The 12,550-nt window shown below is 40.8% G+C and overlaps 1 protein-coding gene across 1 annotated transcript in view; it reads left to right on the top strand.

Moving 5' to 3' along the window:
• dnajc7 (DnaJ (Hsp40) homolog, subfamily C, member 7) overlaps positions 1-12,550 on the top strand; it is a 25,994-nt gene extending 13,444 nt beyond the window's left edge. The window contains exons 8-14 of the mRNA XM_015974657.3: positions 1,458-1,622; positions 1,815-1,906; positions 2,488-2,561; positions 8,109-8,255; positions 8,350-8,502; positions 11,157-11,219; positions 11,313-12,550. Coding sequence (XP_015830143.1) covers positions 1,458-1,622; positions 1,815-1,906; positions 2,488-2,561; positions 8,109-8,255; positions 8,350-8,502; positions 11,157-11,219; positions 11,313-11,350 — 732 coding nt within the window. The 3' untranslated portion in view covers positions 11,351-12,550. The remainder of the gene's footprint in view (positions 1-1,457; positions 1,623-1,814; positions 1,907-2,487; positions 2,562-8,108; positions 8,256-8,349; positions 8,503-11,156; positions 11,220-11,312) is intronic.

Here is a 12,550-nt window from a genome sequence, read left to right as displayed (position 1 = left end):
AGACTTTTAAACACAGACAAAATTGTCCATGTAGTTACCACGTTTAAACTCACGTTTCCTGTAATTTCCTTTAAAAGTTTGCTGCGTATACAGTATTTGAAGAATGTCTCACGAAGAAAGTCCAATGATATAAACCTTTAGACACCTGTGACTGAAGGAATACAGTCTGCTCTGTGTCTGTTGCTAGAAATGTTTGGCTCTTGTGTTACCTTTTTTTGAGGGGGAATGGTGGTGCTGTTAACGACGTTAAAGGAAGCAGCGTTCTGACCGTTCACAGGCTGTAGACCACAAGGTCTCCATCGCTTTGACTGATATGTAGAAAGTTGTGCTATTCTCCGTCCATCCTTAACCGCCTGTTGGAGAGTCCTTGCAACGACAAATAGTTGTGTTGTGTTGTGTGTTTCCATACTGATGCTGACAGAAGTATAAACTAGCCTTTAGTGTTAAATAGGGATGTGAATCTTGGAGCAACTCACGATTTGATTCGATTCCGATTCTTGGGGTGCCGATTCGATTTAGAATCAATTCTCGGTTCTCAATTTAAATCGATTCACAATCAGTATTAACCAAGAGTGTCTGCTCCAGGATGAACTACTTTGTTGTACAAGTTAGTTAAAGCTATGGGACATTTTTATTAGACTTTAAACTGGTCATGCTCCAAAATGCTAATTTACAATGTAAACTAAAGTGATTCTAAAACTGTAAACAGAAACAATCTTTTGACCAAAAGGCAACATTTATTTTTGCTTACCTTGTAAAATATAACAAATCTGTAGTTACCTTACAGTAGCTTTGAAAGTAATACGGTGTGTGGAAACAAGTTACATGAGTAATCCTGAGTACTCATTTATCAACTTAGAAAATAAATATGAGAATATCTCAAATTTCTGAGTATGGAAAAAATTACATTCAAGTGCCCTCTTATCAGCAGATTCAAACATAAATCATCTCAATTTATGGGACCACGAAAGTAATCGGAGTACTGACTCTCCTAACAAAGATCACAAAAGTGCGTCTCAAACCTGTAACATGCCAAATATTTGAGTTCTTGGAATCGATTCTGAATCTTTATAAATAAGAATCCCGATTCAGACTTGAATCGATTTTTTTTTTTCCTCTCTCTCAGCACCTCTAGTGTTAAATCGATTCTGCACGGTGCGGTTGGCATGAAACAACACAAACTAAACAGGATAACACCATTTAAACATTCTGAAACACAATGGAACAAACGCACACGGCGTAATAAGAAAGTCACGTCTCTGTATTTCAGCAGGCTGCAGAGTAGGAGCACACCGCTTGCACCCTGGTCCAGCGATGATGTTTAAAGTTTTTTGGACAGGATTGATTCAGAATCTTTATGAATAACAATATCAATCCAAACTTGAATCAATAATCTATTAAATAGTAAAACTTCTGAGATTTGTTGTTGGTTTTAAGGTTGTGATTTGTTTCTCCAGAATGCCAAAGCACTAAAAGCCAAGAAGGAGGAAGGAAACAAAGCATTCAAGGATGGGAATTTTGAGGCTGCCTATGGACTTTACTCCGAAGCACTAACAATAGACCCCAACAACATCAAGACTAATGCCAAGCTGTACTGTAACAGAGCCACAGTTGGTTCCAAGGTAGAAGTCTGATCAATCAAAAGTATTTCTCTTCCTGCACACATTCTCCGTTTGCTCAAACCTGGAAATGTAACAATCTGCTGTATTCTCACCATTGCTCATTTTTCCTTTTTGCACATCATTAGACATATGTTCCCTGCTTCTGCTCTGAGTTTTTAATTCATCCAGTTTTTTTTCCTCCTTCTTTGAAAGCTGAAGAAACTAGAACAGGCCATTGACGATTGCTCAAAGGCCATCAAACTGGATGAGACCTACATTAAAGCCTATTTAAGGAGAGCACAATGGTATGCTGAGGGTTTCTGACTGTTTTGAATTTAACTCATTCACTGCCATTGGCGACTAAAGTCGTCATTTTAAATCCAACCGTTCAACATTTGCATTTTTTTACTGTGTGGACGTCGGACGAGCCCCCGCCCCGTGAGAATAAACATCTCAGCTCTAAAGCCGATCTTCATCCGCGTACGTCACACGTCACGTGATAGGGAAGCAGAACATCCATGTGTTAGGAGATCGTTTTGGGCGACTGCTGTAAAAAAAAAGCCTTGAGACGCGAACCGGAGAAGCTTCTGCCGATCGCAATTCAACAACGGATTATGAAAGAACGGATAACGCTCGAAACACGCGGATTCTTCCTGGTGTAAGAGGTGAGTCTCCGCTTTGTTTTGGTTGTTTAGGCGTCGACATCATCCTAGCGCGCAATGTTCTGTCACTCTTTAAAAAACTGTGAGAAACTCTGGCAGCGAATGGCTTTACTGATCAGGAAACGGCGGGCAGCGAATGAGTTAAGATGCCAACTATTTTAGTATTTAGTTTGCTGGTATTTTCAAGTATCAGCCAAAGTTTAAATATGGAGTTTTTGTTGCAGCTACATGGACACAGAGCAGTATGAAGAGGCTGTGAGAGACTACGAAAAGGTCTACCAGACAGAGAAGACAAAAGGTGAACACATGGATTTTCTTTTCATTTCGTTGTTTTTATTTGTTTTGTTTTGTTTTTACTGAAGGGAAGTTAAAATGACTCGAATGACTTCTACTGACAAGTCTGAAGTGAACCACTCTTAGAAGGCAAGACAGCTTTATTTATAGAGCACATTTCAAACGGAGGCAATTCAATGTGCTTTACAATTATCAGGACCGATATGAAAACACAAATTAAAATACACAAATCCATTTACAGTTTAGAGCTAAAGGAGAAGACACCGTTGCAACGCAGATTACTGTGGAGATGACGCATGATGAGAAACAATTCATTCAAAGGCTGATGAGTGCATTAGGGTTTTTAGTTTTGTAATGAACAACACTAGGGTTGGGGCAGATCTGAGGTCATGGGGGAGTTGATTCCATATGCGAGTAGCATAGTAGCTAAAAGCATCTCCACCATGTTTTGTTCTGACCTGTGGCTCTACCAGCTGATTGTTTCCAAGGGATCTGAGAGCCCTATTAGGTGTTTGTTTATTCATTTAGCAGACGCTTTTATCCAAAGCGACTTACAATTTATAACCTATAGGGCATGTTGTGATCTGTGGATCTGTACCCGGAGGAAACCCACGCATGCATGGGGAGAACACGCAACTCCACGCAGAAAGGCCACAGCCGAGCCGAGTTTCAAACCTGCAACCTTCGTGCTGCGAGGCAACATTGCTAACCACTGCGCCACCATGCAGCCATATGTGTATATACAAGAATGAGATCAGACATGTATTTTGGTCCCATGCCACTGAGTGATTTATAATCTAGTAGGAGCACTTTGAAATCTATTCTGTAGTTCACTGGTAACCAGTGTAGAGATCTAAGAACAGGAGTGATGAGCTCCGTTCTCTTAGTTCATGTTAAGACCCTAGCAGCAGCATTCTGAACAAACTGCAGTTGCTTCACAGCTTTTTTGGGAAGACCAGTGAGGAGACCATTGCAGTAATCCAGTCGACTAGAAATAAAAGCATGAATAAGTTTCTCCAAGTGTGGTCTGGACATGAGACCTCTGACTCTTGTTATCTGATGAAGGTGTTAAAACGCTGATTTAGTTAAAGCCTTAATATGTCCAGAGAAGCTCAGGTCGGCGTCAATAATAACACCAAGATTTCTAACCTGGGTCTTTGTCTTTATTCCCCTGGAGTCTAGCTGAGCAATGACATCCATTCTATCCCTCTTGTTGCCAAAGACAATAACTTCAGTCTTGTCTTTGTTTAGCAGAAGGAAGTTTGGCTGCATCCAGCCGTTTACTTGTTCCAGGCACTGACAGAGTGAGTCCAGTGGCCCACAGGCACTAAGGCCTAGTCCACACGTAGCCGGGTTATTTTAAAAACGAATATCCGCCCCTCCAAAAACTTGCATCCACACCACCTCGTTTTAAAAAAAAAAAACTCTGTCCACACGTACCCGGATAAATACGTTGTTAAGGACACGCCAGACCTGTAGGCGGCAGTACTTCCCCCGTTCTTAAACTCGTCCTTCGTCTGTGGTCTTCCGCAAGGAGCAGTAATTCCGCTTGCAAAAACAAACAAGCAAAAAGCGCTTGGACAATTGATAAAGCGAGCGCAGCTCTGAGGGCATCCATCCTGCCGGCTAGTGTAAACACAGGTCGCACACGTGATGTCAGCATTTTTTTGTCGCGGAAAGTGACGTTGCGGACCTTGAAACTCCGGTTTTGTCTGTCCACACGCAGACACCAAAACGGAGAAAACGCAGATCTTCACTTTGGCCGGAGTTTTTAAAAAGATCCATTTTCGTGTGCAGATCCCTGGCTACGTGTGGACAGGGCCTAAGTGATGGGGCTAGGTAGATCTGGGTGTCATCAGCATAGCTATGTTAAGCGATGTTGTTAAGTATGACCTGACCCAGGGGGAGCATAGAGATTAAAGACTAGTGGTCCTAGAATTGAGCCTTGGGGGACCCCACATGCCATGGTGATCCACTTTGATTAGTGATCCCTAATAGAGACGGCATAGCTCCTGTCTTTGAGATAGGATTGGAACCAGCCAAGCACTGTGCCTGATAGTCCCACCCAGTTTGCGAGTCTGTCCTGAAGGATGTTATGGTCCACAGTATCAAAGCTGCACAGAGGTCAAGCATCATCAGGACAGATGCTTTACCTGAATCAGTGTTAAGACGAATGTCATTTAATACCTTTATCAGTGCAGTCTCTGTACTGTGGTGCTGTCTAAAGCCTGACTGAAGACCATAATGTTATTTGACTCTACATAATTGTTTATTTGGATCATTACCGGCTTTTCAATGACTTTTCCCATCAGAGGGAGATTAGAGATCGGTCGGTAGTTGTTAAACACTGAGGGATCTAGTTCTTTAGAAGGGGTTTCACAGCAGCAGTTCTCAGTGATGTAGGAAAGATTCCTGACATTAAAGAGCAGTTAACGATTTCCAGTACCTCAGCTTTTAGGCAACTAAAAACATTTTTAAAGAAGTTTGTAAGCAGGCTGTCCAGACAGCAGGACGAGAAATTTAGGTTTGTCATTCGGGGTTTTAGGACTAATCAGGGTGAAAGTTGGCCTTCTGGCCAGGTTGTTGCTGTGAGGCTGTCAGTGCTCTGTGTGTGTTAGTTGATCTAGAGGAATGAATGGCTAATTTATTGTTTGTGTTTTTTTTTTTTTTAATTGAAGAAAGATGCAAACTCATCACATTTGGTCTGAGATATGAAGTCCTGGACTAACTATGCTGGGAGATTAGTTAGCCTCTCGACAGCAGCAAACAGAACATGGGAATTGTTAATATTATCATTGATGACTTTTGAGAAAAATGCTTGTCTCGCCTTTTTTATCCCCACGTTAAAAGTGCGCAGCTGCATTTTGAAGGTCTGATAGTGAACTGGTAGATTACTTTTCCTGAATCGGCGCTCTGCTTTTCTACATTCTCGCTTTTGATTAGTAACCGATCGAGTGAACCTCCGTGGAGCTTTCTGTTTGCCTGAAATGAGTTTGACCTTTTCAGGTGCGATGGCGTCAAGGACTTCCGAGTGTTTTGGAGTTGAAGCTGGCGTATAAAGTGAATCAACGCAGCTGGATGTGAAGAGACTTTGGTTTTAATGTTTATTTTTAAAACCAAAATCTCACTTACAAAAAGCTAAACAGTTTGCATACTACACTTAAAGCTTCTTTCTGGGGTATTTCTCTTATCCAATGGCACCATCTAGTGGCTGACAAGCGTATCACACATAAACACTGTTCCTCTGTTTTTTTTTTTCTAAGATGGCGACTTCACGTTTCTGTTTATAAATGTGCTTCTGGGGGGGCACTCCGATTTTTACAGACTACTTCAGATCTACTTCACACTGTAAGTTAACATCCGTGGACTCACCCATCGTTGCTCACGACGGAGAAGGCTGTTGTTGGTTTAGCATCCAGGAAACAGCAGAGCACGTCTCGGCTAGTAGAGCCGTTAGCATCAAAAACTCCACCACACATCAGAGCTGCTTTAGGCTCGTGTTATTTGTTGAGATCAACATTGCACAGCAAATGGGAGTCGGTGGTAGTCGAGTTGCTGTTTTCCAATCAGGCGAGATGTCCAAATATCAGGAAATAATACTTTTTTGGGGGGGGGGTGGAATTCCCGCCATTTTCAGCTCTCCTCTGCTCTGGCCAGTGCTAATTTTGACAAGAAATTTTAATTTTATTTTTGTCTTAGTCTTTTGACGAATAATTTTTATTTTAGACACAGTTTAGTCATCCAATTTGTTTTAGTTTTAGTCTTATTTTAGTTAACTAAAATAAATGCATTTTTCTTCTGATGCAATAATTTTTAACTTGTGTAAAGGAAATGTTAACTACAGTTACTTGAAACCGTAAAGAAGTATGAAAAATTCACATTTCACACACTTAATTGTTTCTATAACGATAATTATTGGGGAAAAACTAAATGAACATTGGCATTTTGAAATTGTGCCTCAGTATTAATAAAATAAACAAATCTATATAATGTGAAGTATTTATTTTAAAGGAAAGTTTGAAAATGACAGAAAATGACATCATACCATCAAACCATTCAAATGTACTACTCTAATGGTAAAATAAAGGTAAGAATTGTTTTCAGGTGTATTTATTAGAGTTTTTATTAGACTGTTTGATCAAGGTGGGACACCTGAACGTTTCTCCTCACAAAACACTGCTAGAACATTGAGAGCTGATCATACCGGCTGTAGCAGCGCCACGAAAAAAATAATTATTAGACCCCAGCTCTGCTTCTACCCCCACCCCCCACCCCCACCACCAGCTTAAACATATATAATGTCTGTGTAGCGGTAGCTTGTTCAAACAGTGGCCGGCTCCGAACTCTTGACTGGTTCTTTTCTCGTTTAGTCCCGCCTGTTCCGTTTGCTGATTGGTTCATTTTTTCGGTCGCCCGTCTTGTCCGTTTTCTGGTTGGATTTTCGTTTCTGTATTTTTCGTTGTCGTCTTACTCATCAGCGAACATGTCGGTCAATATACGTCATAATTTAGTCGATATTGGTGTGTATGTTTTCATTTTAGTGCATGAAAATTAAATTGTCAAAAAACAAAAATCTTTAGTCAACGAAATAAGCACGGGCTCTGGCTTACTTCTAGTTCCTGAGGAGCCCAAGGGCCTTTTCCCCATAAAGCTTGACTCACAAATTATTCATTTATACTGGAGGACACTGCAAATGCTTTGAGAAAACAAGTGAACTTGATCTTTAATGGTCCAGGGCATACGTGTTTGCTTGTTTACAATTCACACATTTTATTAGCTATTTTGACACCAACCTGTCCCAAAATAGCTTTTTAATATTTCAGACTGAAATTTAAAGCTACAATCCAGGGTACGTTTTTCAAAATAAAGGCAAAAACAGTTTGAGAGACTAAGGTGTGTCAAAATGACCTAAAACTGTCTTTAAGAAGCAGAGAAAACCTCTTAATTCAATGACCAACGTATGATAGTTTGTTGCATTTGTTTCAAACTAGCATCTACTGCATGCCTTATTTGTCTTTCATGAATGAGTTTAGTCAGATTTGGAAAAATCTGATCAAATACTAAATTAGCTAGAAATTAAAAAAAATAAAATGGGTTAAAGGTCATTAGTTTAGTGGACGTGGTTCTGTTTATAAAGATTTTGTTGTAAAAAGAACCAAAATAGTATTTTCACTGCCTCTGTGTATAATTAGGGTTGTTTATAGCTCTGTTTTTATAGAAAAGGGAAGTTAAGTTATCGTATTTTAAGTCATATATGTACTGTTTGTGTGTAAATGATTGCTGCTATGGTCCTGGGAGGTGTTTAACTCACAATCTGACTTTTTGCAAGATGTAAGAACCTTGACATGACTCTAGAAGTGTTTAAGACACATTTTCAGTCTGTGCTGTAACTAGATGACCTTTCTGGGGCCGTTTCTCTCAAAGTATTTAAAAAAAATTCTGTTGACATGACGGCAACGAAACTTGAGAGCTCCCAGCCACGTTTGTGTTCATGTTTGTTACACCCTTATAAATGCGTTACTTGCTATACCTGCTTTTGTGTTTTCTGCAGAACATAAACACCTCCTCAAGTCAGCTCAATTGGAGTTGAAGAAAAGCAAGCGGAAAGATTATTACAAAGTACTGGGAGTGGATAAGAACGCCACAGAAGAGGAGATCAAGAAGGCATACCGTAAACGTGCACTTTTACATCATCCAGGTGACTGATGGTTGCTTGCCTTTAAATCTAATGTCATCTAAGGATAAATTAAGTATAAAACACACCTTTGTGTGTTGTCTTTCCTTCCTGTTAGACCGTCACAGTGGAGCCAGCCCTGAGGTGCAGAAGGAAGAGGAGAAGAAGTTTAAGGAAGTGGGTGAAGCTTTCAGCGTTCTTTCAGATCCAAAGAAAAAGTCTCGCTATGACAGCGGACAGGATCTAGAGGATGATGGCATGAACATGGCAGGTCAGCAGTGGGAGAAACCTCGGGTGGGAGGTGACGCGTTAAAATGAGAAGTCTGGTGTCCACACCACTCTGGATGTGCATCAATCAGTGTGTTTACATGTAGCCAGTAACCCTTTTAAAACCAGAATATTCACAATAACCCGGTTCCGCAGGTCCTTGTAAACACCGCCATATGCTCATAACCGGGTTTTTAAAAACCCGGTTACTACACCTGGGGTAACCCTTTTCTAACCCGAATGTTTGGTCGTGTAAACGCATGTCGGGATATCCCCATCAAAGCGTGCGTTCTGCGCATGCTCTGTTCGCAAGGAATCTTGGTCTTTTGAGTAGCGAGACGTCTTGTACACGCCAGAACACCGGAAGTAAACAACAAGTTGGGAGCAACATGGCGAGTCGCGGCACAGCACCACACTTTAGGAGTGACGAAGAAACTAAAGCACAAACAAACGAGGTCGCTATCTCTTCCGAACTGGGAAACATGTTGTTGTTTTCACGGATACCGGAACAAGAAGAACCGGAAATGACGCATATTGCGTCTGGACGTAGTCCATACGTCCTGACGCTACCCCAACGTCCGCATTTAAATCGGGTTATGCAAGTTAGAGGTAACTCTTTCTATTTATGCTTGTAAACGGGTTATTCTGATCAACTCAAACTCGAATACCGACCTTAACCCGATCATAACCCGATCATAACCCGGATATTGGCTGCATGTAAACGTAGTCAATTATGAGATTCCCTGCTCTATGTGTGTACCTGTTGTACTAGGTCTGCAGCTATGGAATGTTTTAGTATTCGAGTATTCTATCGAATCTTCCAGATTTGATGCACTTTTGCCTGCAATTTGAATGAAGCCTTAAAGACAAAGCAAAGAGCTAAAACCAGAGTGTACATCCAAGTGGTCTACACTCCATTGAAGGAGCTGAAGGAGCTATGACATCATAGACTGAAAGGTTGTTTAATTCCACTTTCAACCAATAAGATAGAGAAGCAGGAAATGTAGCTCTACTCTCCAAACTGAGAAACACCAAAACCTACTGGTTTCTCTCTCTGGAGTGTCCAAAATGGACCCTTTGCACGACATTACTTAATCACGTGGGTCTACCATTGGTTGGCAAAAGCATGTAAACTGTGACTGACATGAGTACTAAACAAAGGGAAAAGCAGAGCTTGAAATTGTTTTTGTTGTTTTTGTGATATGTATATATATTTTTTGTCAAGCATTCCTTCTACTAGTTCAAGCCCATGTTCAGTTACCAGAAGAAGCAGCGCACCTAGAGAGCGGTGTTTACAAAAGTTTAGTGGTATTAAGTAGCTTACGAAAGTTGGCTTATGTTCTCGTTGCCGCTGTTCACCGATGTTAACAAGTTGCCGACCAAAATTCCACCTGCTGGATTTATAACATGTTATAAACAGCATTTCACTTTACACCAAAGCTGATTTTTAAAAACTAAAAGGCCGGATCCCTGCCAGCTATTGTTGCTGGTGGTGTCACCGGGTTCAGCTGCTGCCATCACACCAGGATAAGACCAGATGTCTCTGAACGACGACACTTGTACTAAATGTCATTTTAACACACGTAATCCTACATTGGAGCAATAATATTACAGTTAATTATCTCACATTTCACTACAGCATCCATCCATCCATCCATCCGTTAGGATTATCAATGTAAACACATCACATTTATCCCTGACCTGCTCTTCCTCAGACTGCTGCGGTTCATATCCGTCCTCGGTCTCCATCAAAGTCATCTGAAGAGACAAGTTGACTTTACATTCTTGTCTGTTAGTGCAGCCAACCGTGCAGTAAGCCATTACTATTTTACTGTAGAATCAACTCAATAAGTGAAAAAAGGCTACAAACGGGCTTGTTTTGACTCCAGGGTATCCGCGGGTTCTTAAAGTCTTAAAAAGTCTTAAATTTGCTTTTCCAAATTTAAGGCCTTAAAAATCCCTTAAAATGACAAATAATCCTTAAATCCAGTTTCCAAAGTTCTTAAATGACCAAAGACCCAATTAACAAGATTCTTTTATTTCTATAAAAATTTTGTGAGTTTCTAGTTAGTGTTCAGCATTTTTTGTGTGAACGATGTTGGCGTAAGCGGAACCGTACGCATTCAGTTGGTTGTGAAAGGGGACTATTTTTAGATGAGCACATTAGCTGGTTAAGCTAGTGGGAGCTTCTGCCATGGGGAAGTGCAAGTTTAATGGTAACTGGTTGGCTAATCCCACGTTCGCGACTTGGTTGGCACCGGTTCCAGGCAATAGCTGAAAATTATAGCATAAATGTAATTTTAAAAAATTGCTTAAATTTGGTCAAAGTGGTCTTAAAAAAGGTCTTAAAAAGTCTTAAATTTGGCTCCCTTAAACCTGCAGATACCCTGTGACTCGCTTCACTGGAGTTTTTACGTGTAAACCGTGTTTTTGCCATCCGCCATGGCAAAGCGGGTGGTCCCGTGTGCAAAAGGTCAATACACAACCAGTGGCACTGTGTGGGTAATTCTGTGGATTTGTTACAGGAGCGATAAATAGAGACTTCTTCATAACGACGTATAACAAATCCTAATCAAGTATCTGGAGTGGTGCGGACGAGGCTTCAGAGCGAGGTATTATAAGTGTTCTGTGCTGATTTTGATGTGTTTTCACCTCCAGACTTTGATGCCAACAACATTTTCAAGGCCTTCTTTGGAGGACCAGGGGGGTTTAGCTTTGAAGGTAATTCACATTGTGTTGGAATCTTGTAAATGGTGAAATGTTTTTAAGCTATACGGTAAATAATAATCGCTATTGTTTGATTTTGTGTTCCAGCGTCCGGACCGGGAAATTTCTTCTTCCAGTTTGGTTAACTCGAGAACTTTTCTTCGTAAAGCGTTACTACATCAGGACTTTACTACAATGTCAACCCTTCAACCCACCATCTGTATTAATGACTGACTGCAAGTCAGATTCTTGTCTATGTCACTGACTGAGTGAATGCAACACAATGACCACATGCAGCCAATATTTTAGCGGCCGTTAAAGCAAGGATATGAAGATGCCTCCGATCGGTTAGTTACTGGTTTACGAAGTGGGTTTTTTTCCCTTTAAAAATGAAAACAACTTTAAAATCAGTAATCGGCCATGGTCCGAATGTTCCCTGGATTGTTGATAAAGGAGAAAATGTGCAGCTATTCAATCAGTGTCTTAGGATTTGTGCAGGAAGTGCTGTTCTGGAAACTCCTGAGGTGCAATGACAGTTTTTGTCTTGCTCATCCCAACTTACTGCTGCGGGAGGATCTCTGCATGGAAGCTGGTAACTTGATCAATGGTTTCTGAGGAAAATCACTGAGTAAGCTGCCCTTTAAAAAATCTGTCAACCTGACCGCAGACTGCTACAAATTCGCACTGAAAGCTGCTGCCACCTCCTAGCCTGTGGACGCTCTCGGTTATTGAACATCTAGAAGCTGGAACCCCAAACCTACACCTTCAGCACGGCCAAAGCACACTATAAAGGTGGCAGTGGAGGCCAGTTCTGGCTTTGTTTAGTGTCACCAGTTTTATGTTTGATGTTGCCATTCACAGCTTGCTGAATTGTACCTTTTACTGGAATGTAAAGCATTGATTTGTGCGTTTTTTCTTTTTTCATATTTTAATTTGCGTATGTATATTTATTGAAAGTTTGCCGTCATATGAAACCAATGTAAGATAAAGGTGTGTCTGAAAATGATCTGATATTGAGCCCTTTTTTTAAGTCAAATTGCAGGAAGAAGATTGATTTACTGGTTCATCATTACTGTTTTATGCTGCTTGTTTGCAGACTGATTCAGGGCACCCAATATCACTCAGATCTGTAGATGGACAAGAGAACAGGAGTAAGATCATAATGTTCTGTGTTGGCTGCTGCCTTGGTCAGCCGTGCTCTGTGGAAGGACGGAAACCTCGAAATTTTCAGTTACTTCCTGGTGAAGAAAAGAATTATGTCCTCATTTGCCCTCAGTTTTAGCCCCCACTATCTAAAACGTTCCAGCTGTGTCAATAAAGTTGGCCATCTCTGGTTTCCATGGTAA

This window comes from Nothobranchius furzeri, chromosome 5, assembly GCF_043380555.1.
Source record: "Nothobranchius furzeri strain GRZ-AD chromosome 5, NfurGRZ-RIMD1, whole genome shotgun sequence".
Taxonomy (NCBI): Eukaryota; Metazoa; Chordata; class Actinopteri; order Cyprinodontiformes; family Nothobranchiidae; genus Nothobranchius; species Nothobranchius furzeri.
This window is presented reverse-complemented; position numbering and strand designations above follow the sequence as displayed.